Genomic DNA, 25,523 nt, shown 5'->3' with positions numbered 1-25,523 from the left:
AAGAGTCTCAACAAAAGATCACAAATCCTTTTCATTTGTATTTAATGTAAAAGCACTCTGATGTCCCCCTGTAATTGAAAAATGAACATAAGTGACGAGGTAGTTTCTTTGACTTGAATATGTCACATCAGACTTGCCTGTTCAGAATATTATGCTAAAACTAGATTGGATTTTTTTTCCCTTGCTAGGTGTACTGGTTCGTTAGCAAATTCTCTTTCAGAGAAAACAAGAGACCCAGTAGAGGAAGATGACGATGAATACAAGATTCCTTCATCCCATCCTGTTTCCCTGAATTCACAACCATCTCATTGTCATAATGTAAAACCTCCTGGTCGGTAAGAATATGGGCAGCTTTTTACCACCTTACATCTGCATAAGCATTGTCATTTGTGATGTTTGTTTTTAAGCTGTTGAATCACATCTATTTATTTAGAAATCCTTGGTTTCCTGCTCAAAGCCTCCCTTCCTATATACCATTTTTTGCATTATTTTCAGAGAAAACTAAAAGGTGCAGATTTCCCATTAATCAGGATGTAATTTGACTAAATTAGTTGGCTAGTAAATGTAATGGAATATTTTGTTGCCCTCCCCTAAAGAAAAATATACTCTCATAAAATTTTGCTATACACTACATATACTGGTGATTAATTTATGTAATTTCAATAAGCTATTTTAATGTATTTTATCAGTTCTAAGCACATATAAAAAATTAGTGCATAGAAACAAAGGTATTATGGCAACCTCCTTTAAAATTTTTTTCATGATGGATAGACTAGTATAATTTATATTCATTTCCCTTGTTGATGTGGTTTGTACTTCCATTCAGATCTTGAGGAAGTGAAAAAAAAAAAACCTAAAGTTGTTTCCCTTAACTGTTTTTTAATCAAGTACTATTTTGCGTTTCCTTGGATCAAATAAGAATGTGAGGAATGGTGGGATATTTCTTCTTTCTGTTTGTTTATTCTCACTCTAAAGGGGATATCCTTGGTCTTTGAAGTGAAAGCCCCGTTGAGGTATGTGAGTTACAATGGCTTGTTTGTATTAAAATATTAGTTTGGCTTTAAGCATGATTCTGCATGTATATAATTGAAATATTAAACTGGAATGATACTTCTCTTTTTTTCCCTCTGACATATATGAAGTACTCAGTAATCAAATCTCAGCTTCAAAACTTACTTTCTGGGCTCCAGTTTCCTTTGTGTAACATTCTTAGAACTGTGCTAGGCACACAGAATAGGGCTCACCTACTGCTGGTGGCCTTGCAGTCCACAGGTCTCCATTTACTAACTGAGGGATTGGAGAGCTGGGGAGCACTTCAGTCATCTTACTGTGCCATTTCCTTTCAAGGTCAAGTCAGTTAACTGAATGCATTTTATGAGTGGAGTGTTCTTTTTAGATGAAAAATTTTTAAAAAATGTAATGCTCTTCTTCAAGTATCTCACTGAGATAGAAAACACAATACTTGGAAAAGAGAAGCAAATCTTCATTTTAACCAGTAGTCTGGATAAGTTATCATAGTTAAAACCATCAACACTCTACAGAATTATTGCCCAGGATTATTGACAGTCTGTAGTCCAACATTTCATTTTTTAAAGCAAGAACCAGTGCAGTTCTTGCTAATTGCTAGTATTTAAGACATTTGTTGATGAAATAGTACTATTGGTAAGGCAAAGAAATAACTGGGAAGCAATTTGATATATCAGAAGAACCTAATGGCTATTGATCTGTTAAAGAAAAAAGTTATTTCTTCTCATCAAATATAAATTGTTACAATTTTCAGTTCCTTTGGCTCTTACAAAATGTGTAGTACTTTTTAAAAACTGAAATAAAAGGTTTTTTGTTCTCTTTGGGAATCTAATTTTTTTCCTTGCTGGATAAGTGAGGAGTATAATTGTAATATGTTAAATTTTAATTGTTACATCATATGGATGAGATTTTTGGTCCACGGCTCCCAAATCCTGAAAATAAATTTGAATTATAACCATCATTACCATCTTTCTGCTGTTACGGAGAGGTAATAAATGTTGATAATCCCTAAACTTAATTGGAGTGAATTCTTTATCTAATTTGTTCTTAAAAGCTGATGGATGAAGTTTCTTCTTATGCCCTCTCCAAAGTACTCTTTAAGCTTAACACTTCCTTTTCCTATGTATTTCTCCCCCACTTTGGAACATCAGGAGAAGTAAATTGTCAATATGTGGAAAAAGTGAAACAGTAAATGAATAATTCAATTCAGTTTCAGTAAAAATCCATCATTATTATGAAGATTCAATGCATGATAACTATTTTTAAATGAACCATCTCTGGCCCCTTAAAGAGAAGTGGCCTCCAGAGAGAATAGAAATGAATTTCAAATGAAGTACTCTTGCAATATCTATTCAAATATCCACCTCTCCTCCATTATGTATGTACTTTAACTTTGCTCTAAGAATTCAGAGTAAATCAGAGAAAAGTAAAATGTAAACTCTGCTTTCTATAGCTCTTTGTTAGTTAATTGTTACACAGCTATTTGCTGAAGGCAAAATATGCTTCTTCTCTTCCTGCTGCTATCTTCCCATGCCCCAATTTTATTTATTGTTTTCATCTTATGCTTCCAAAGTATTAATACCAACAATTCAAACTTACTCTCTAGTGTATAGTACTCTTTACACACATCCAGATTAAAATACTGTACTTGCAGTGTACCCGAGGACTTTGCTAATGTCACTTTTCTACAGTGTCAGAGGGCCAGAGTTTTGTTCTTCGCGGTGGTGAAATAGTACCACAGGCTCTAGGTCTTTGCATATTCCTGTCAGAATTTTAATGGAATTACTGAAAGTTTAATAATTTTTCTTCTTTAATAATTTTTCTTCTTTTATGGGTTCTGGCTTATTTTCATTACAAGCAAAGTTTAAGTTACACAAACAAAAATATGGTATTAAATGCCAATGACAAATAATGAAGTCTTTGGGACTGTTATATATTTTTTTTTCTTGGTGCATACTTCTTTGTTACTTCAAAAACTTGACCAGGTATTATTGAACTCTTTCAAAGAGATATGTTAATTTCACATAAGGGTTTAGGATATCAACAGTTTTTGTGGCCCTGGTAATTCTTGGTTTTAGTTTAAAAAAGGAAGAGACTATTTGTCTTCCATGGAATATTTATTTCTGCTTTTTTTTTGTTTTTTTTTTTTTTTTTTTTGAGACAGGGCCTCACCCTTTCACCCAGGCTAGAGCAGCGCAATGGCCTCGTCATAGCTCACTGCAACCTTGAGCTCCTGGGGCTCAAGTGATACTCCTGCCTCAGCCTCCCAAGTAGCTGGGACTACAGACACACGCCACCACGCCTGACTAATTTTTCTACCTTTTGTAGAGGCAAGGTCTCTCTCTTGATCAGGCTGGTCTCAAACAACTGGCTGGCCTCAGACGATTCTTCTGCATAGTCCTCCCAAAGTGCTAGGATTACAGGTGTGACCATGCCCAGCCTACTTCTGCTTTTTAAAATAAGGAATAAGAGTATTTAGATAATACTGCTGGGTACTTTTTCCAGTAAAAGGAAATGAAATATATTTAGTCTCAAACTTTATTAAATAAGCAAGGATGCTAGTTCCTTTTATTTCCCAAATGACTTTTAAGTGGAAAGTAATTATCCTTATATGATTTTGTCTTTTGTTCTCTGCTTTAGGTCTTGTGATAATGGTCATTGTATATTGAATGGAACACATGGTACGTCTTCGGAGATGAAGAAATCAAACATTCCTGAATTAGGCATATGTTTAAAGGGTATGTATAGAATATATTCTCCTTTGTGATCCACATCTTAATGGTCAGAATTTAAAGGCAAAATTCCATACCATTGTTGTACTGAAAATACATTAAGGTTTTGTGTTATCCTCTAGGAGATGTTTTTGATTCAGCCTCTGATCCAGTGCCATTACCACCTGCCAGGCCTCCAACTCGGGACAATCCAAAGCATGGTTCTTCACTCAACAGGACGCCCTCTGATTATGATCTTCTCATCCCTCCATTAGGTTGAAACCTTTACAAAAATTTTAAGCGAACTACCCCTGCTTCTTCTCTCAATATCAGAATTATCAGAATTCAGAGTTCAATGTAATGCAGACTCACTGCTTTGTGAATTTGCCTGAAATTAGAGTGAGTTCTCCAGGTGATGGTGGCTCCCAAGTTCATGTGACCATTACTCCATTTAGATGATTAAAGTAATAGTGTAAATAGCTGGCCATCAGACGGGGATTTACCAGGTTGTCTCCTGCATGCTAAATGCAGTCTTAAAACACATGAGAGCATTGTTCATTCCTCTAGGCCCTTGTATTCTGATAGTTTTGAAGTGATGACTTGAAGTGTTAATTGAGATTTTCTTGAACTATAATAATTCTTAATAAATCAGAACTTACTTTTCTTTCGGCATGAAATGACCCAGTTTCACTTATGCTAATTAAATTATGGGAAATTATATATTGGTATGTGGAGAACCGAGTATAAGTGCTGTTTTATTCAAACTATTTACAACTATAACACATTCAAAAAAATCTCAATTTGCTTGTTTCAAATTATAATATGCAAAAACATTCTAATATGTGTTTGTATACACATGTGAAGGTACACATAAGTGTGTATGTTTGTTGAAATTGCCTGTGTCACTATGAATTTCATTAATTCTAGTTAGGAAGCTTCTCACCCTATTTTTAGAGGAAGATAATTAGAATCTTCATGCACCTTAAGGCTTTGCAGTAACAAGTAACCCTAACATAAAATAATGTATAATGAAGGTCCATTTATAAGTTTTTCTGAATTGGCTATTAGGCCACCAGAAATATGGAATGAACCTTTCTATTTTCTCACAAATACCATTGACTGGTGTTTAGAATTACACAATTGCAGTGTTTTTTGCTCCTGTTCTCTTTGTAGTTCAGGCCTCTATTCTCATCTACATTAATTATAAAACCCTCCTAACTTCCTTACCTCTATAGCCTTTCTCTCCCTTCCATTTATTCCTGTATATCAGTTCCTGATATGTTACCTAAATCTTCATCACCTAGATCAGCATTGTCCAGTAGAACTTTTTGTGGTGATGTAAAGGATCTATATGTTTGTATATGGTTAAGTGTAAGTATGGAACTGGATTTTTGTTAAGATAAATTTAAACAGCTATATGTGAATGTGTGACTACTTTATTGAACAGTGCAAATAGATGTTCCAACCTATCTTTTTAACTTGACCTCCCTCTAGATCTTCTTGTGCATCTCATTCTTTGTTCATAACATCCACTCTGCTTGGAAGACCTCATCCTTGTATTTGATGAATAAATTTTTGATCCCTCTGATGTCCCAGTACTTCCTGTTCTTCAACACTTCTCTGAATGCCAATTGTCTACATTTCTCTTCCCTCTTCAGTGCATATAGCTGTCTTATGGGACCAATGTAACCCTTTCACCTGCTTTTCATACCTATTTGTGAACCTTTTTTAGCTCCTCTCATGGAATCTTGAGTCAGGACCTTATGATTTTGATCTTTGTATCACTCATGTGCGTGGCATGGTGCCTGATATTTAAGGGCTGAAAAAATATTTGAATAAATATGAGAATGTAGCAGATAGCTGAAGATTGGAATGATAGCAATGCTTTCTCTCCTGTATCTTCACATATTTTAAATTAGAAAAATATTTATAATGATTAGAGAAAATATTCTGCACATTTTTTGCAGGCAAGCTCAGTGAATGGTAAAATATTTTTTTTTAATATGCTTATATGTTCAACTTAAATGCATATGAATTTTTATCATTAGAATGTGTGGGTATTTATATGTACCCTGTCTCATTCACAAAGTGTTTGAGATAGCTTACAAAAATACATAAAATATATATTATTTTATTTTTTTAAAGAATCAAGATAAAGGAAAATATGAGTAGAATAGTAAGGTGTGATGGGGTACAAATGAGTAGACATAAAAGCATGCTGTAATATTCTACAGTTAGTAAATTTGGGAAATACACAAATGTAAGTAAGTAGCTTTTGGGACCACAAAAGGTGGTCTATATTTAACTGTTCTTTAGCAGTATTAGATAAGTAGAAAAAATATCATATTCCTCTGCTCTGGATGCATTTTCTGTATATTTTGACAATAAATCAAATGTATGGAACATTGGTTTAAATGAATTAAAATCCAGTAGAATAAACTGTATAGAATAATCTAAACTATTTGATGACATCAAATTATATATACATGGTGTGATTTTCTCATTAGAGGCTACAAACTCTTTTAGTTACATGGAAAATTCTGTTTTGATGGTGTGACTGATAGTAATGTTTTGTTCAAACCTCTAGTGTCCTAATATCATAAAGGTTACAAGTGAACCATAAGCTATTTCATAACTTGTAATGCTTCTTTTTATAAAAGGCCTGGGAGATACAAAAAGTTCGCTTGGGTGTGTTTGTATGTATGTGTGTGTTTCTATCCAAACACTCCCACAAAATAATTAGATCCCATTATCAAAGTCGGTGAACTGCTGGATAAACCCTGCAAGTGAAATTCTTTATAAGCAGCAAGAGAAAATTGATCATTACTTTTGCTTGATACTGTGTGTTTTGATTAATGAAGTTCTGTTGTTGATATCAGCCTTTCTTTAAATGCAGGTGAAGATGCTTTTGATGCCCTCCCTCCATCCCTCCCACCTCCCCCACCTCCCGCAAGGCATAGTCTCATCGAGCATTCAAAACCTCCTGGCTCCAGTAGCCGACCATCCTCAGGACAGGACCTTTTTCTTCTTCCTTCAGGTAGGAGGGAAAAGCCAAAGAAAACTATTCACTTAAAGCAAAAATTTCCCAAGATCATAGTATCCAATAAACATTAGTGATTAATTAGCTGTCTACATCCCTAGCAGGACAACCTCTGGGTGGTGAGAGTAGCAGTTGGTAGGTTTGTTTGTCAGTTGACTGGTTTAATGCTAAAAGGATTACAAAGATGGCAAGAGCAATAAGGAATCATAGAATTTAGAAATGACGCTATAGAGATCAGCCAGTCCAAATAACACCCTTCTGTTACAAAAGGCATCCATGAGAACCAGAACAGCTAGGCGATTGGGCTAATAGTAATGGGGACAAGTTTTAGAATCAATCTCTCCTGATCAGTCTTTCCTAATAAGTTTTAAAAATTTTACTAGATATGACTTAGTGTCATAAGTTTATTCAAAACATAAGATTTTGGTAAGTTATATTGTTAAAACATGAACAGACAAGTTTTTCTGAAATACCTGTGTTTTATTGTTTTGTTGGTATTTTTATTTTTAATGCCTCTGTGTCTACTGAAAAATTATTGATCTTTAAGGAAAAACTAATGTAAACTAATTTTTTACAGTAATTTCCTTTTAAATTTCTGAAGAGAAGAATAAAAATAAAAATGAAGAGGCTCAATAAACTATCTGCTGCATTAGTTAGAAATCAACAAAAAGAAAATAGGCCTGGTATGGTGGCTCACGCCTGTAATCCTAGCACTCTGGGAGGCCGAGGCAGGTGGATCGTTTGAGCTCAGGAGTTCGAGACCAGCCTGAGCAAGAGCGAGACCCTGTCTCTACTAAAAATAAAAAGAAATTATCTAGACAACTAAAAATATGTCTATAAAAAATTAGCCAGGCATGATGGCGCATGCCTGTAGTCCCAGCTACTCGGGAGGCTGAGACAGGAGGTTTGCTTGAGCCCAGGAGTTTGAGGTTGCTGTGAGCTAGGCTGACACTACAGCACTCTAGCTCAGGCAACAGAGTGAGACTCTGTCTCAAAAAAAAAAAAAAAAGAAAGAAAAAGAAAATAAATTCAGTTATGTTGAATCTGCTGATACTAACAGTTCCAGTCTGTCCTGTTAGTGATACTGTACTCGGAAACATTTGCCTCTGGGATTTGGTTTGGCAAAATATAGGGTAAAGATTTTCTTTTTTAACAACTTCCTTACATTTCTATATGAGATAAATCATGAAATCAGTTTGTCATTTAGCCACCTATATGCCTCAGTGAAAACTTGGAAATCTTAACCATTGTCATTTCCCTCAGTTGATTATTAGTCACCTTTAGCATTCATTGTTCTGTGTTTTTTTTTTTCACTTAGTTTGAAAATTTAGAAAGTTTGAAGAGATTTGATAAGACACAAGTTATATATATAAGTTATATATAACTTGGAATATACACCTTTACTTTCTAAAAGTGGTTTATTTATTTTTTAAGAATAATTTTCAGAGTTTTTTTTTAATCAGTAAATATTTATTGAGCCATACACTGTTTCACCCACTCTGTTAGCTGCCTCCTGCCTTCAGGGAGTTCATGAATTCACTGAATTCTAACAGTCAAAGGACAAGTGTCATAACCCCTTGTGATCCAAGCAGAAATATGGATAGCTGCTTAGGCATTTATTCGTGTAGCTACAAATAAACACTGATGCATTTTGCTACTTATTCACTTATATTTGTTCAAATCTTTGTTTAATACTTTAACATGAATTTTTAAAAAATGAATCACTCCAAATGTTAGTTATTTAAACTTCACAACACGAAATTAATATAGTTTCTGGCCAGATTCCTACACATCACCTTTTATACATATATATATATATCTCTCTTAAGCCCCAGTAGATGAAACATCAATGTAGTGAGTTCTTGTAAAATGAAGTCAAGCTTTCCAAGAGCTGAAAGAGAAAATTTTGCACAAATACATAATTTTGCCTGTTTTTCAAAAGAATTAATTGTGAAATGTTTTAGTTCTTTATCATAAGTATATTGTTTATTGCCCTTTATGTAAAATCTTCCTTAAAAAAACCTCTCAAGATTAATTGACAAAAGCAATTACTACTTCAAAATGAAAATTCCCCCTTTATTAGCTAAAATAAGAGTAGTATAAACCATTTTATGTCATTTATAGATTTGCTTGTATTGCCTTTGCTTTGCTGCCAGGGAGCCCAACAACACTTATCCTTAACCTAGAGTATATATTATCACATTATAATAATATCATAGAGCATGAAGGTTCCTTTTAGCTTATAAATAAGCATTTGAGTATCATTTTGCAAAGCACATAATACATTTTACTATCTAGAGAAATATAGAAGATGCAGGACAGCAGTTTTTCACCCAAGAATAGAACTTTATGACAGGGCATGTTATAAATGCTAAACTAAATTTTAACTCAGTATATTTAGGACCATAAAAGGTAAACAAAGGTGACTGCTAAATTTAAACAAACTCCGTGAGCATTTTACTGCTATTGTGTTCACTCTTCAGTGTGTGAAATTTTGGTCCAGTGTAATGATAAATCTTTTCTAAGCATTATTGAGATTTGGTTTCCTTCAGGAAATCATTATGCCTAATTAAAGAGAAATAACAGGTGTCTTAGAAAAAGAGGTTTTGTTCTCTCATGATATTGTATTAAATACCTAATCAAATCCACTTCTTTATTCCAGCATTCAGTGCCCTGCACAGTTGAGTCAGATTCAGCTTTTCCGCTTCACAGCCCATCGGCTTGCCTGTAGTAGCGCCTGTCAAACGGCAGTGTCTGTGCTTCTGCAGAGCAGCCTCAGGATTCCTGTAGGATCAAGGGAGGGAAGCCAAGCAAGGGCACAGCTCTGGTTCTTCTTTTTATCTGCTTTCTATTTTAGGCTTTCATGTAAGATTTCCTTTGGCAAAATAGTATTGTCTACAGCTGTATTTAAACCATCTATTTTGGACAGGCCAATCCTATCTTAACAAAACCTGGAGTCTTCAACAAAAGCTTTACATTTTCCTGTCTCCAAACCCTGGCTATTGCTAATGTATATGTGATTCTTTTCCAAATTACAAAAAAGCACTTCCTTTGTGCTGATGGGTTGAAATAGGCACCCCTCCCTTCACTTCGTGCCAGGGCCAGTGCTCAAGGAACAAAGCAAAGGCTGTATTTAAGTCCTGCTCGTAGCCATAACTGGGTGTCTTTGTGCAATGCACAAAATACACAGCATTTTTGGCATCCCTTGTACCACCTTTCTTTCACTGTTTTTCTAACCTGGAATCTCTTTTGAAGTGCTTACCCAATCTTAAAGTCACAATTCAACTCTGAAAGCTAGCAAAATGTAGCTTATTAAAGATGAATGGAAGTTTTACTCTTGGATTCAGAAATACAATTGCATAAGTAAAATATGAAGGAAATCTGGATCATTGGCAAGTTACTGAAAAGGTTTTAGGGGTTGTTGGTGACTACAGCCTTTATGAAGCACTGTCAGTGTGTGGCTACCAAGGGAGCTCATGCCATTTGGGGCTTGCACTTACAGAATTCAACACAGAGAAGAACTGGAGTCCTCCACAGTGCTCAGCCCTCATGGAGACCACTGTGTTCAGGTGTTGAAGGATTAATAAGATAAGAGCAGCAGTTCTCAAATTGTGATCTCCAGATTAGCAGCACTAGCATCTCCTGGGGATTTGCTTTAAAATGAAAATTCAGGACTTACTAAATCAGAAATTCTGGGAGTAGGACCCAGTGATCACGAGCCTTCTTGGTGATTTTGATGCATGCTTAAGTTTCAGAAACACTGGGCTCAGGTATTCTCAAAGAAATGCAACCGGTATAGAAAAAGAAATTCATAGCACCCCAAGTAAATTACAGTGGATTAAAGGAATTGAGGATGTGTAGCCCAAAGAAACCTTCAATACATATTAGAGTTGTCTTCAATTACAGTATTTGTGAAAGAAGGATTATATTTCTTCCAAGTTATGTCAGAAGGTAGAAGTAAAACCAGTGAGAAAAGTTAAGAATAAAAATTTCATTCATCCTATGAAGTTTCCTAAATTATTAAGGATTGTTCTACCTCAAGGAATAGGGACTTCTAAACATTTGGAGAATTTTAATCAGTGGCTAGATCAGTATATATTGAAAATTTCACAAACATAAGTTAAAGAGTGTGGGCAGCAAAGATGTTTTACCTACATGGCTTTTCAAACCCCTTCCAGCAATGATTCTGCACTGACGTATTCTTTTAAAATTTAAGGGCTAAATGATAAATTTTCCAGGTGGTTTATGGACAGCCTCAGAGGGAATGGGCCATTTTTTTAACTGTTTAATTTTATTTGTCTCTTTTTCTGCACTTGAGCAAAAATTTGGAAGTATTTCAGATAGTGAGAAAAGAAGAAGAATTCCATACTACCTTCTCCAAAAGATAACTATTGATAAGTGTCCTTTCTTTTTTTGTCTATAAGTGTGTAAGTTCATATTTGTGTAAAATTTATTTCGCATATTTCACATAGTGTATGCCATCTATAATGTTTTTCCACTTACTATGCTATGAGCATTATTCATGCTATTAAGTATTCTCATCCATTATTTTGATTGGTGTATATTTTCTCACTTCCTTTTTCGTTAGCAAACCCTTTCCTCCCAGTCTATCCTTAGTTTTTTACAACCTGTAAAATAAGTATTAAATTTTCAATTTTACATTACCATACTGTAAATCACAGGAGGTAGTACTTTACTTTTTAGAACAGAATAATCCCAGTGTGTATATTCGTTTATTTCTCAAACATTTATTACTGTATAAATGATACATTGGCTAATTTCAATCCATATGTTTTAATTCTAAATGTGGATATAAAATTTTACTTTAATTAGTTTCTGAAAAATTTATTTTAGAAAAGCTTTATTGCTTTTCAAAATTTCCTTATCAGGAGACAGTTGGTAATTATTGTGTTCTGCATAGTAATTGTGCTGTACCTAATGCCTTTCCCTTTGAAGCATGAATGCCTCCAACTTTATAACTTGCTACAGAGAGTCCAGTTTACCCTATACCTGACCAACAGTAAACTTAGCATGAAGCAAGATAGAACATGATAGTGATTCAGAATAGAACTATAACTAGATATTTTTGCTATTTATGGTAATATATTGGTATATCCAGTGAAATACAATAGTTGAATGGAGCAATATAGTACAGTGGAATATTGTGTAGTCTATCATTTTATGGCTCTGAAATGTATCCAGAGTTTACTTTTTAGCTTTATATAAATAGATGATTAGAAATAGCATAAGGGTTTCTGACAAACCTATAAATTACCACTAAAGAAATAAACACATGTATGTATTATAAAAGACAATCTTTCCTCTCACTGAATATTATATCGGGAGCATTTAGAGTACACAGGAACCTAAAGTAAATTTTATTGAATATGTAAATGAAAATCTTTGGGGGGATTTCAAAATTTATCTGGAAGTTACCATATTTGTTTCCTTTGGTTTCTCTAACCAAAAGATCAACATTTGTTGCATGGAATATGATTTATCTTTTCATTCCTTCCTAAAAACGTTTCAGCACTATTAATGAGGCTGGACCATTGACTCTTCAGATATCGAGAGCCCCAAATCTAAGAGTTATTTTAATCTTGAAATTAATGAAAGCGAGTTAAGTAGACTTGCCCAAGTCAAAGTCTCCAGCAAAGCTGGTGATAATTATTGTTCTCCAAAAACGGGGAAAATAAATAATTAATGGTTTTGAATCCTGCCTTATATTATCTAGTCAAAAATTAGTATAAAAATAGGCAACTTTTAGGCATTATATTTTCTTCTTATATAATCAAATTCTTATGTATTATTAATGTCAAACTCATGGAAGTTCAAACAATGAAAATCATTCCACCTTTAATATTTACAATTTGTGTTTTGTGTTAGCAATTTAAGTTTCATGTTAGCAATTCAAGTTTCACTGATTCTGAAATTATGAACAATCTGAATCTGTGTAGATCTATTTTTGGTAGTTAAAAGTAAGTATTTGTTAAGTGCAGGCTATTTTCCAAACAGTGTGCTAGATGCTATATTTGAGTTAGAAGATGTAATTTGAACAACTAATAAGACAAGATCCCTGCCCTCAGAAGAATTGATGTTATCATCAGAGATACTGACAAATAATAGAAGGCAGTATGAGAGGAAAACAGAGGAGCCTAAGGTGCAAGTGATAGCTACATAAATTATTAGTGAACCAAAGATTTTAGAAGTAAGGTTCATCTACTTAAAAAAGGAATGAATTCTTAAGAATTTAAACCTGTGTACTACTAATTTTAAATCAGTTGGGTTTGTGGTCTTAGTGATTTGATATAACAATACTGATAAAATCTCTTTTTGTCCCTTTAGTTCCAGTTAGTAAATATCATTAGAAGTAATATGTTTCTGCAGTTCATATTTTTCACTACTTCAGATGTCCACTCGCTGACTGTTAAGGTGGTAAAAAAAAAAAAATCACATTTCCCTGTGTATTTGAACATTAATGTCAGTAATGGCATACTTTTTTAACAGTTGAATTTACTATTTATGAGCCAACAATAATGATTTTTGTTATAGAATTCTCAATATAGTGCTATTAATATAAGAACCTTGTATATACAGAAGATATGACATACACGAATTCATTTAATCTTCACAAATCCCAAATTTCAGGTCTGTTTTACAGATTTTATCTGCCTAATGCTTAGAGAGATTAAGTGATTTAATAGACTCCAATGGGCAAAATCCAAAAATCCAAACCCATTTTTTTTTTTTCCTTTTACTTTAGAACACTTTCCATTCATTGTACAGGACAGATTGGAACAGAAAATAAAATTTAGAAGCTATTTTTATCATCAGCAATCTTACAATTAAATACGTGATCTGTAAAATAAAATAAAATCAGTAGTCATTATTATCCAAAAATAAATGAGAAGAGCATATTTGCAAATGATGAATGAATTAGGAAATATACAGATTAGAAAATGGTTAATATAAATCCTGAATTGAGTTTTCTAATTTTTGAAAGCTATAATCTTCATAAAAAGTTTCTAGAATTTTTTTCTTTAGCCATTGACAGAGATTATCCTTTTAATTCAAAAATTATTTTTATTTTTAAGATCCCTTTTTTGATCCAGCAAGTGGCCAAGTTCCTTTGCCTCCTGCTAGGAGATTACCAAGTGAAAATGTCAAGTCCAACAGAACATCACAGGACTATGATCAGCTTCCTTCATCTTCAGGTGAGTTGGCTAATAATAGTAATAATAACACCTTATGGTTATATGGTGCTTTTAACTTTTCAAAGCACCTTCTTATTCATTGTATAATTCAATGAGCACTATCTGCCTAAGAAGTTATTTTTATCATCTTTGCATTTTGCTTATAAAGCTTATATTATGAAAGAAAGGCCTACAGTACTGTCTGATGGAAAAGAAAAAAATCAGTCTCAATATTATCTTTGATCAGTTTGTAAAGCCACATTTTTTATTCCAAATTTATTCATTCTCTTTCATTTTGCTTTATCGAATTTTGGAAATGAGGAAAATCTCTTTGTACATTGAAATGCTATTGTCTCTTACTTCTCCATTATAGCAGAAATCTCTTTAGAGTTAACACTAGCACCAAACTATTCATTTTCATATCTCATTGAGGGCCACTGTGTACTGCTCCAGTGCCAGCCATCGAGTGGAACGATGCACCATTGTAGTAGGCACAAATCACACTCACGACCATTAATAAGGATATGCTGCATCTTTCTCTGTTTCTTCAGGAGGCCTTCCCTGACCACTGTATCTGAATAGCTCCCCCTATCTTCTGCAGTCACTTTCCCACCCTCCTTTGCTTTAATTTTCTTCGTAGCACCTGTCACTACCTAAAATTTTATTACTCATTCGTTTTCTTGATTGTTGCTTATTTGTCTGTTTCCTCTGGTAGAGTATTAACACTTTGAAGATGAGTGTTGTTTGGTTCACTGCTGGTCTTCATCAATCCAGGCTGTTATAACAGAATAACACAGACATGGTGGCCTAAACAACAAACATTTATTTCTCCCACAGTTCTTGAAGCTAAGAAGTGCAAGATCAAGGTGCCTGCTAAGGGCCTTCTTCCTGGTATATAGATGAACCCTTTCATGAGGGCTCCACACCTAATCATCTCTCAAAGGCCTCACCTGCAAAAACCATCACAATGGGGATTAGGTTTTAACACATGGATTGGGGGTTGTGGGTGGGGCAGGAACATTCAGTCCATAGCACTGCTGTATCCCAAGTATCCCAGGACAGTGCCCAGCACATGTTTATTATATACATAGATAGGTGATAGATGAATGGATGGATGGATGAGTATATGAGTGGATAGATGGGTGAAAGAGAGGAAGGAAGTATAGCTGGTATCTGGGTTAAACTGAATGCACATATTTTATGGGCAATATTTTTGTCTCATATTTGTAAACAAAAGCTTTATATGGATTTTTGTCTTATTTCAAGGTTTTTGTTTTTTGTTTGTAAGCTCAAACCTCAGTACACATAAGACTTATTAATAATAGTCATGTGTTCTGTAACTTCTGAATCAAGATAATGAATGAGCTGTTTTGAGATTTTTCAACATGGTAGTTCTTATGTGCTCTATGCCATGCCATGCATAAGAGATGCCAAAGTGTTATAGTTCTATAGTTTTGTAAGTTTTAACACTTGCATATAACTCAGGAAAGCACAGAAAGTCTTAAACTTTTCAAATTTTGGTCCGTGTTCTCTTACTAGTTTGCTTCTAGTCATTCCAAGGTTTTAGATACATGCTGTAGTTACAGTCAAAGAATTTGATGACAAAACATGAAAATCAAGAGAGAGAGACAATATCTGACAACCTCTATATCACATAAGGAAGCAAATTCTTTAAGGAAATAGCATTAAAATAGAACTTTGGAAAAAGTGGCATGACTGATTTAAAATAATATATTCAGTACTGCCAACTCTGGATTAAAAGAAACATACTCAAGTAATGGGAAGAATTGTGGCCAAAACATACTGTTTTCATAGCTTCCTTACAGTTTGCTCCATAATATGTGAGTGTTGTAGAGCCCAGAGGAACATCATTCACATGAATGATTTCAAGTGGTATGAATTCCAATTAGCATTACACTGGAAATGTCAGGAAAAACTTAGAGTCACAAACCTTGCTGAAATATCCCCAAATAGCCATTTACCAGAAACCTGAACTGGCTTTTGCCTAAGTGATAAAATAGGCCTGGTTATTACTCTGAGGGCTTCAGCTAGCTGTAACATCAGATATTTCAACCTACTCCCTAAACTCTCTTTAAAAATACAAACCACAGAAAATAAGATACTTTTTTCCAACAGATGTTTGTTCAGATGCAGCTCACAGGGCTATCTGGCTGTCTGCTAGTTTATTTCATGCCAGCAGAGAGACTGGACTTGCCTTCAGGGTTAGATCTTTGATGCTTATGTGCCTTTAGGATTCCAATAGCCCTTATTTTCTGTTTTTATTAAGGCCTTTTTAAAATGACTGAATGAGGATTCTGGTATGATTGCTGCATGTTATAAATTCAATTTCTTTTATGGCTATCTAAATAATTGATAGTGATTTATTTATGGATAAGCTTTTTGTGAAAAGACTATTTCTAAAGAATTCAAAAATGTAGTTTTATTGATTCGAAAATATCTTCCTCATCCTCTTATCTGAAAAGGATGTCTGCGCATATATGTATGTCTGTATATACAAAGAGCCTTCCAAATGTTTTATTCCTCCCAAAGAAAATATTTTATAATTTTCTTAAAGTTTTGTAAATGTAACAATTGATATTTAATCATATAAATATGTCATGAAGATAGTTGGAAATAAGAGGATTTTACCAGCCTTTGTTAAATTCACATATACCTGTATATGGGGCAAACATTTTTGGTAATAATCTGCTTATTTCTTTACATGGGTATATTATTCACATGGGTCTTATGTCTATACTAGCTGTGTGTGAGTTTTTATGTATCTTTCACTTTGCTTTTCTCTTATACGAAATATTGTGCTACAGTTTAAATGCCATTGTTAGAAACCCTATAATGCTTGTGGTGATGAAATGCTGATGAAGAACTTTTCATATTCTTAGTATTTAGAAGACAGTTTAAGGTAACACTTGAAAACAATGCTAAAATTTTAGAACACCTTGTATTAGATGTGGTTTCAGCCAGTGAAAGGCCTTATTGCCAAATATGCTGGCAAAATAAAGAAGATCTCATTATAAAAGGAATTAACTCCAATACTACTTTTCCTTTAATAGATTAAAGGAAAATTGTTGGAATATTGAATGGATTTTATATTAGGACCAAATGTTCTATAGTTATGTCCATTAAGATCTCAATTGGAAATCATGCTTTCACTTCACACGGGGTTAGGATTTTATGGTAAATTATGTATTTTTTAAGATTTTTTGTGTGCGTGTCAACTTAGAAAATCACAGTGTTGTTGAGTTTTACCGTACTTCAACCACCTGAAATGTTGCTTCTAAGTTTCAGTTTTAAAGCCACAGAACCTGGAGTCTTTTTCTTACAAATCTAACACTAATGTAGTTCTTTTAAAACCATTTTCTGGATGTATTTATAAACATGGTGTATGTGAAGATTTTTTATTTATTTGTAATTTAGCATATTAAATCATGTCCTTCTATAAGTAGGTAATATTTTCATAGTGGCAGTAATTCAATCTTATGGCATAAGTGAATTCAGGATTAATTGAGCCAATTTATCACAGAATAACAGTTACAATGATAACATGTTTGAGATTTCTGTTATTCTTTGATTAGTTAAATTCACATTATTTTTTCTTCCAATTCTCAGTTATTGGTATATTGGAAAAATCAGTAGTCTTAAGAGTTTTGATATCTATCCCAAGAATTAGCACTGATTTACTAAGTAACATTAGAGATTGTATCTCACATAATATGTATAATATTATTTTTATATAATTATAATTTTAAAAATGTATCAAACACTTAACATAGGCAGGATGCTGTGCTAAGTATTTTAGATATAGATATTGATATATATAGTTTTTTATATATAAGTAATATAGTATATATAACATATGTATAATTATTTTATGTAGTTATAAAATATAGTTATATAGTTATACACTTAAAACATAAATATTTTTATGTATTATAAATTTTATATATTTCTAATTATATCTGTAATTGAATTTGTATAACTCTATAGTTATAATATAATATACATAAAAATATAAATCAATGTATTTTTACTATGTAATACAGATGTAGATACAATTTTATTCCTCACAACTGCTCTGAAATAGGTACTATTAATGTCAATTTATAGAAGAAAAGAAGACATAGCAGTTTAGGTATTTACCCAAGGTGACACACCTAGTAAATGTCAATCTGACAGGATTTAAATTGATTCTGTCTTCCCAGCAATCCATTTGCACATTTTATATTTTTATTTGTTAATAAAGTTTATGTTGCTATCAGGAGCCAAGCCAAAATTAAGTTAGAAAAAAATCACACATGCATCTAACAGTGATTACTAAACTGTGTTTGGAGATGCCCAAAGATAAAATCAAGACAATAGTGAAGGAATAGTAATATTGACAAAGAAATAGAAGGTAAAAAAAAAGATAAAACTATACTAGAGATTTCAAAACCGGGATTCTTAGGCAAGCCACTAACTATGTGCTTCATGTACTTTTCACATTAGCAAAATCAAACTTTGGTTCTTAGTCTTAGATTCTTGAGCAGCTCAGAGCCTATAAAACTAGCAGAGAGGATCTTACGCCATTTTGTTGGTAGTGGTGGTGGTGATTTTTCTAATTATGAAAGTAGTGCATGCACAGTGGAAAATAAAGTGGAATTACAGAGTCAACCAGAAGAAGAAATCACATAAAACCCTATCATCAATAGGGAACATTCTTGCCATTTGGAGTACTTCTAATGTTTTGTCTGTGTACATTTTCACACAGTTAAGGTCATATTAAATATGTCAATTGTGTCTCAATTCCATTTAACACAATATAATACGTATCTTACTACTTCGTTAATTTTTTTAATAAATGTCATTTTAAATTATTGTATGATAGTCCGTCATGTTTATGTGCTGTCAAACCCTATTTTAGTATTTAGAATCTAACAGAAACTCTGACTTCATATGGAAGAAAATTAACACATTAAATGCTTTTGCTATTGTCTGGAAATATAGAAGCTTGGTGTGATAGTTATTGTTGAACAGGACTTAATATAACAAATACAGGGTCAGGCGCGGTGGCTCACGCCTATAATCCTAGCACTCTGGGAGGCCGAGGCGGGCGGATAGTTTGAGCTCATGAGTTCGAGACCAGCCTGAGCAGGAGTGAGACCCTGTCTCTACTAAAAGAAATAGAAAGAAATTAGCTGGACAACTAAAAATATATAGAAAAAATTAGCTGGGCATGGTGGTACATGCCTGTAGTTCCAGCTACTTGGGAGGCTGAGGCAGAAGGATTGCTTGAGTACAGGAGTTTGAGGTTGCTGTGAGCTAGGCTGATGCCACAGCACTCTACCTGGGGCAACAGAGTGAGACTCTGTCTCAAAAAAAAAAAAAAAAATACATATATATATATATATATATATATAAAACCAATAGAAAATGGGAAAATGTATTCATCAATACAATAGCATTTGCTTATTAGATACATCTTTCAAAATAAGGACAAAAACCCCCAAACCTTAGATGATGAGGGAAATAATAAGGGCTTCCTATGGAAATACCATCAACTCCTATATATATATTAATAGATTATGCAGACATACAGCAGTGTGTCTCATTTTAAAAAAAAAATTATATTCTGTCTAAAGGGCCTTTTTGGACATTTGTTTTTTCCTGATTGCTCCCTGTTCCCTGCAACAATGAAAGCTTAATACTACAGATATGTTTTATGTGTCTATGTACTATGGCTCGTTGGAGGACTACAAACCATTTTAGCCTCTAAGATTATTATTTTTAATCTCATAATAACACAGTTTTTGCCCCCATCTAGAATGCATAACCTAGAGTAATCCCTCTAGGTATTATTCCAACCATGTTTTCATCAGGCTAATTCTGATGCCATCTAGGACTTGCTGTTCTTTTATATGCTTAGAAAATGAAAATTAAATCAAGATTTACTCCTAAAGCAAGACTTCTCAAATCTTTCTTCCTAAAGAAGAGTTAACTCTAAATAAATAACCCAACGACTGGCAAGTTAGCTAAACGTGGACAATGACGTGCAGAAAATTGATTCAAAATCTGTTTTACCTTAAAAATTCATGCAAACTTTGCATCTCACTCCTTTGTATATCTGTATTCATTTCAGTATTTGAAAATATTAATGTCTTCACATCCTTGAGTAAAGTTGGTACTCCAGAATATGTATGTACCATAATCTTATGGTTTCCACATGTTCTTGCACTTATTTTGATACTGTTGTAATTGCTCATAAGACTTCAAAAATACCATGAGCATGGACAGCAGCACTAGAATAAGCACATCTTCTTCCAAAATAAATGTTTTTAAGGAAGACGTTTAGTAGGTACAGAAATTCCCATAGGGTTAATAAAATTTATAGTCATTCCAATGCATGCCAAAACTGCAATATAATAACTTTTGGAGAACCATGAGGTAGTTTCATTTTCTGTTTCATTGCTTCCTTCCACTACTGTACACATTCTAAAGTGCTAAAAAGTGAATGAAAATGAAAACGTGGTGTGTCCTACTTTTAGATGTAGAGAAAGTGAAGGCTGCCTCTGAGTTTTAGGAAGAGAAGGATAGAAAGAAGGATTGGTTTTAAGCAATTTGCTTTAATGGTCAGCATGAAAATGACCTCCTCCTCCCCCTTTTTAACAGTTTCTACTATTAGTTCAGGCTGTAACAGATCTTGCTTTTTAATATTTTGCTTAACTGCTTTGTGTAGGATCAGGCCCTCACAAAAAATTTTGTTTTTACCTCTTTCACACTTCTCTGACATTTATGTTAATTCATGGTCATTACGTTTCTATAGCATTTGAGTATAGCAGCTATCATTACAAATGTGAATTCATTGTCCTTTTCCTTCTGATGTTCTCCTCGGTATATATACTGTACATTACATTAATTCTCATACTACCCAAGGAGGGATAAATAATACCTGTAAAATAGGTATACAAAAGTAAATTTGGAGAATGAGAATTGGTAAAGTAGATTGCTTAGCCCAAGATCACGCAAAATCTTAATGGCCAAATTGAGATCCATCTGACCAACCTTAAGTCTCTGTGTGATATTCCTAATCTGCATCTAGAAAAGTCTCTGTTGTAGCTATCAGTTACCTGGTACATAGCTACGCTATCAAATTAGAATGTCAACTATAAAATTAAGATATACTTAGTTGAATAAATATTTAACCATTAAGTAGAAATTTATAAAAGGTGATGAGAAGTGATAACATAGATTACAATTTATTTCTAATTGTAGGCTCCGATACATAATGCAATTTAACTTCTGAGCATTTGTGAGATCCTAAAGAGATGTCAGCACTGTTTGGGGGAAATAATAGATTTTGATCTATGGCAATGAGGACTAGGAGTAAATGAATTGGAATATGTGAGTGTGGATTTAAAAAGGAAAATCTGTGAATTGAGAAAATAAATCTTTGCTTCAAGAGAAGTTTTTTTTCTTTCTTTAATAAAAATGTCTTCAAACTCTAATGATTTTTTTCTGGTGGCTTTTTGAAATCATTTTCTCCAGCTGATGTTTCAAATTTTTGTGTGCACAAAAAATTAACTATTCCAGGGTCAAAGATAACTTCACTACTCTAACTAGATAGAGTTTTGATTTAATCTGTGTGTGTTTGTGTGTGTGTGTGTGTGTGTGTGTGTATTTTTCTCCTGCTGACTTAGGTTTCCTGAATTATGTCCGCTACTTGTTTTTTCCAAGCAAAGATAAGGTTTCTCTTAAATTAGTTATCTACAGATTCCATTGCATTTTGTCCACATTAATTATAGCAGCCTTACAGAGTAAATAGATTCTTGTTTTTTTTTTTTATTCTGATGGTAGGTACCATCTGTTTTAGTGTTATCTATGAAGATCAAAGTTATATATGTTTATTCTAAAAGTTCAAAATCTTGAGGTTTATTCCCAATTATACTGTTTATTAGAGGCTGCCATAGTATCCCCCCTTTTCTTATATATATAACTGTTCTTTTCAAGCATGCATGATATTCATGTGTCCTTCTCAGAATTCTAGAGAGAAACAAAACAACAATATTAGAAATCTCTTAGAAAATTACCAGTAGAGTGCAAGGTATTTAGACTTGTATTATAGTCTAGGTACATTTGGTAATTAGAGTAAAGGAAAGCTTGCTAGCATTTCTAATAGTTATTGAAAATGATTAAATGCAAAATATAATTTTTCTACCCCATATGACATAATAAAAATATTTAATAGAAAAATAAATGGAACTTAAAGATATACTAAGAAATGCAATTTAGCAGATGATAATAATTTGAGGTGTTTAATTACAGATGTAAGAAATAGTACAGACATTTGTAAGAACCAGAAATTGTATATTCTGGTATAAGAGCATCCTTTAATATACAGTGTCTACAACTATAATATTTTTAAAAATTGGGCATTAGCCTATAAGAAGGGAAAAATTAAAATAAGACTATCATTCTATTTAATGTAGAAACAAATGTTTTTATCCTACAAGCTTTTATTTTATGTTATATTGATATTTCTAGAATTGTGAATGGGATGATGTCTTTAACATAATATCTTCTCATGGAAAAATACCATGCTTTTAAAAGGAAAAATGAAATAATGAATCAGATAAGTTTTTATTATTTAAATTTGATTATTATTGAAAATATCAGCTTGCAATATCTCCTGAAGTTATTGGGGAAGCTAGTGAGGCAGGAGCTGGGGGCCAGAATGGGAGGACTGGGCGTGAGACATTCGGCTTTTAGTCCTCACTTCACCATTCACTTAACTGTGATCTTGGATATATCATTTGGCATTTGTGAATGGTCTAGAAAAAAGTTATTAAATAAATAGTGTTGCCTGGATTGTCCTACATCCATGAATAGGTTTCATAACATAAAGTTGACATTTTTTCTTTTTCTTTTTTTTTCTTTTTTTTTTTTTTTTTGGTTTAGGCTTTTGAAATAAAGCGATGCATAGATAGAGTCGTGTGGAAATGCATGATGAAAGTACCCTGTCAAGTTAGCCAGCCCATGCCCTGGAGACCTGCATGAGCTGGTGGCTTATAAATAATTTTCTCTTCTTTTTCGATTACTGTCTATTCACAGGCACCAATGTTACTGTTTTAACTCTTATAAACTGTTATCATCAGAGGAATGATCTAGAAACCAATTCTTCACCTATAATGTTTCTTCTAGGTTTGCTTTTTCTCAAGCAAAACTTCCTACATTGGAATCTGGATAAAGTGTTGAGCACCAAGTTTACTTCTGTTCAACCTGTTAACTAACAGTAGAATCAAAGCATCTATTAGTATTTTCCTTTTTCTTTTTTCCCCCCAAGCATTAGTAAGGCACCGATTATTAACTTGCAAAATCAGATCTTTTTTTTTTTTTTTTTTTTTTTTAGCACAGTTCTGCTCTGTATGGGTGGGATAGATCTGTTGGGGATGCTCTGCCATGAATATCTACAAGCTTGTAAAGACACTTTCCCCTGGCAGAAACCTCCCAAGATTGTCCCTCTGGAGGATGATCAGCCAGAGTCTGTGCTGTAGAAGAGGATGAACTGTGTTGCTAAGCCAAGTGAAAGCCTTCCCTTTTTAGACGGTTGTTTTGGCTTTTTTTTTTTTTTTCTGGCTGTATATTTTTTTTTACTTCCTGTGGCTTAAAGAATAAAATTGCAGAATTAGGAATTAAATGTGTAATTTCTCAGTGGAACTGTGAACACGGTCAACACAATCTATCTTAATTTTTAGTGTTCAAAATGAGGATAATACTACCTGTCCCCCAATAGTATGGAAAAATGAGGAAACAAAAGTCTAATTGGAAAGAAGATGAGAAATAGTAATTTAATAGAAAACAATGAGGTAATACTATTATGTTATAATGTCTTCTATTTTTATCTCATGGTTTAAATGATATCTCTCTTTAAAAATCTACACAGATGGTTCACAAGCACCAGCCCGACCCCCTAAACCACGACCCCGCAGGACTGCACCAGAAATTCACCACAGAAAACCCCATGGGCCTGAGGCAGCATTGGAAAATGTAGATGCAAAAATTGCAAAACTCATGGGAGAGGGTTATGCCTTTGAAGAGGTGAAGAGAGCCTTAGAGATAGCCCAGAATAATGTCGAAGTGGCCCGGAGCATCCTCCGAGAGTTTGCCTTCCCTCCTCCTGTCTCCCCACGTCTAAATCTATAGCAGTGACAACGGTAAACACCCAAATGGGAAGCAGTCGACACCTATTCCAGGAGTGTGGACGCAAGAGAATTGAGATGGATTCGAGAGAGGTGTCTCCTCATGTAGCATCTCGAGAAGGGAGGCTTGGGAGTACAGCCTCTCAGAAGGAGACTGCTGCTTGCTCAGGATGTCAGCGGCTGTGGCTTCCTTGTTTTTGCTAGCCATACTTTTAAATCAGGGTTGAACTGACAAAAATAATTTAAAGACGTTTACTTCCCTTGAACTTTGAATCTGTGAAATGCTTTTCTTGTTTACAAGTTGGCAAAGTTGCAGTTTGTTTTTGTTTTTAGTTTAGTTTTGTTGTTTTTTTTTTTTTTTTTTTTTTTTTTGATACCTGTACTGTGTTCTTGACGGACCCTTTGTAGCGTGGTCAGGTCTGCTGTAACATTTCCCACCAGCTCTCTTGCTGTCCACATCAACGGCTAAATCACTTACTCGTTTTGGTCTCTACCATCCACACCCCTCCCCAGGTCCAATTCCATTTCTCCCACTCACAAGATGCTTTAAAGGTTCTGATTTTCAATTTATCAAACTAATGCAAAAGAAGTATGTGTTCTGCACTACTGATTTTTTCCTTTGGAAACTATCACTATTGAGAGATGAGGAAAACCTGAATGTATAAAGCATTTATTTGTCAATAAACTGCCTTTTATAAGGGGTTTTCATATAATATTGAGGAGCTTCCCTGTAAGTTTTTTGACCTTTAATCTTCTGTATTCTCATCTCTGTCATGTCAGGGGTTTCATGACTCTGTAAAAATCTAAAATATTAGAAAGCAACTACTGCAGATGTGAAAAATACACTTGCATAAGACAATGCCATCCTGAAGTTATATAATGACTTCCCCTAATATTTATGCCTGTATTACTTTGATGCATACTGAATAAGAGGGCCATCTCCCTAAAATATATTAATAATTTTCAGATAAAACTATGCACATACCTTTCCCAAAGTGGAATTAGAGTTCATTTCCTATTTGAGGGATTACACTCTAGTTCCTAAGAGCTGTGCAAACCAGGTCATATTGCGGTGGAAACGTTAAATCTTTAATGCACTGTTAAGTACTAATACTACTATGGCAATGTTTTTTTGCAAAGTTCTTGGTAATTTTCTCTCTCCAATCAAAATTCATATTTAATTTTCAGATTTTCTCATTGCCCCACACTGCTCTCTAACATCAGGTGAAAGAAATTAATATTGTTTTGCCTTTTTTGCAAAATGATAGTTGGCTTTTCAGAAACTGTGTTATTCTAATCTACTCTTCAGAAACTGTGTTATTCTAATCTACAAGTATTTATTGAGAATCTGTGATGTGCTTGG

The 25,523-nt window shown here is 33.7% G+C and overlaps 1 protein-coding gene across 4 annotated transcripts in view; it reads left to right on the top strand.

Moving 5' to 3' along the window:
* Window positions 1–24,433, top strand: part of CBLB (Cbl proto-oncogene B) — a 194,905-nt gene extending 170,472 nt beyond the window's left edge. For 2 of the 4 annotated variants that reach the window (XM_069472571.1, XM_069472572.1), the window contains 6 exons: window positions 189–335; window positions 3,667–3,764; window positions 3,881–4,012; window positions 6,634–6,774; window positions 13,872–13,991; window positions 23,905–24,433. In XM_069472571.1, coding sequence (XP_069328672.1) covers window positions 189–335; window positions 3,667–3,764; window positions 3,881–4,012; window positions 6,634–6,774; window positions 13,872–13,991; window positions 23,905–24,164 — 898 coding nt within the window. In that variant the 3' untranslated portion in view covers window positions 24,165–24,433. The remainder of the gene's footprint in view (window positions 1–188; window positions 336–3,666; window positions 3,765–3,880; window positions 4,013–6,633; window positions 6,775–13,871; window positions 13,992–23,904) is intronic. The other 2 variants (XM_069472573.1, XM_069472574.1) reach the window with 2 other exon arrangements.
* The last annotated feature ends 1,090 nt before the right edge of the window (window positions 24,434–25,523 follow it).

The sequence above is a fragment of the Eulemur rufifrons genome, chromosome 7 (genome assembly GCF_041146395.1).
Source record: "Eulemur rufifrons isolate Redbay chromosome 7, OSU_ERuf_1, whole genome shotgun sequence".
NCBI lineage: Eukaryota > Metazoa > Chordata > Mammalia > Primates > Lemuridae > Eulemur > Eulemur rufifrons.
Note: the sequence above shows the minus strand (reverse complement) of the source record. Positions and strands in the feature narration are given on the sequence as shown.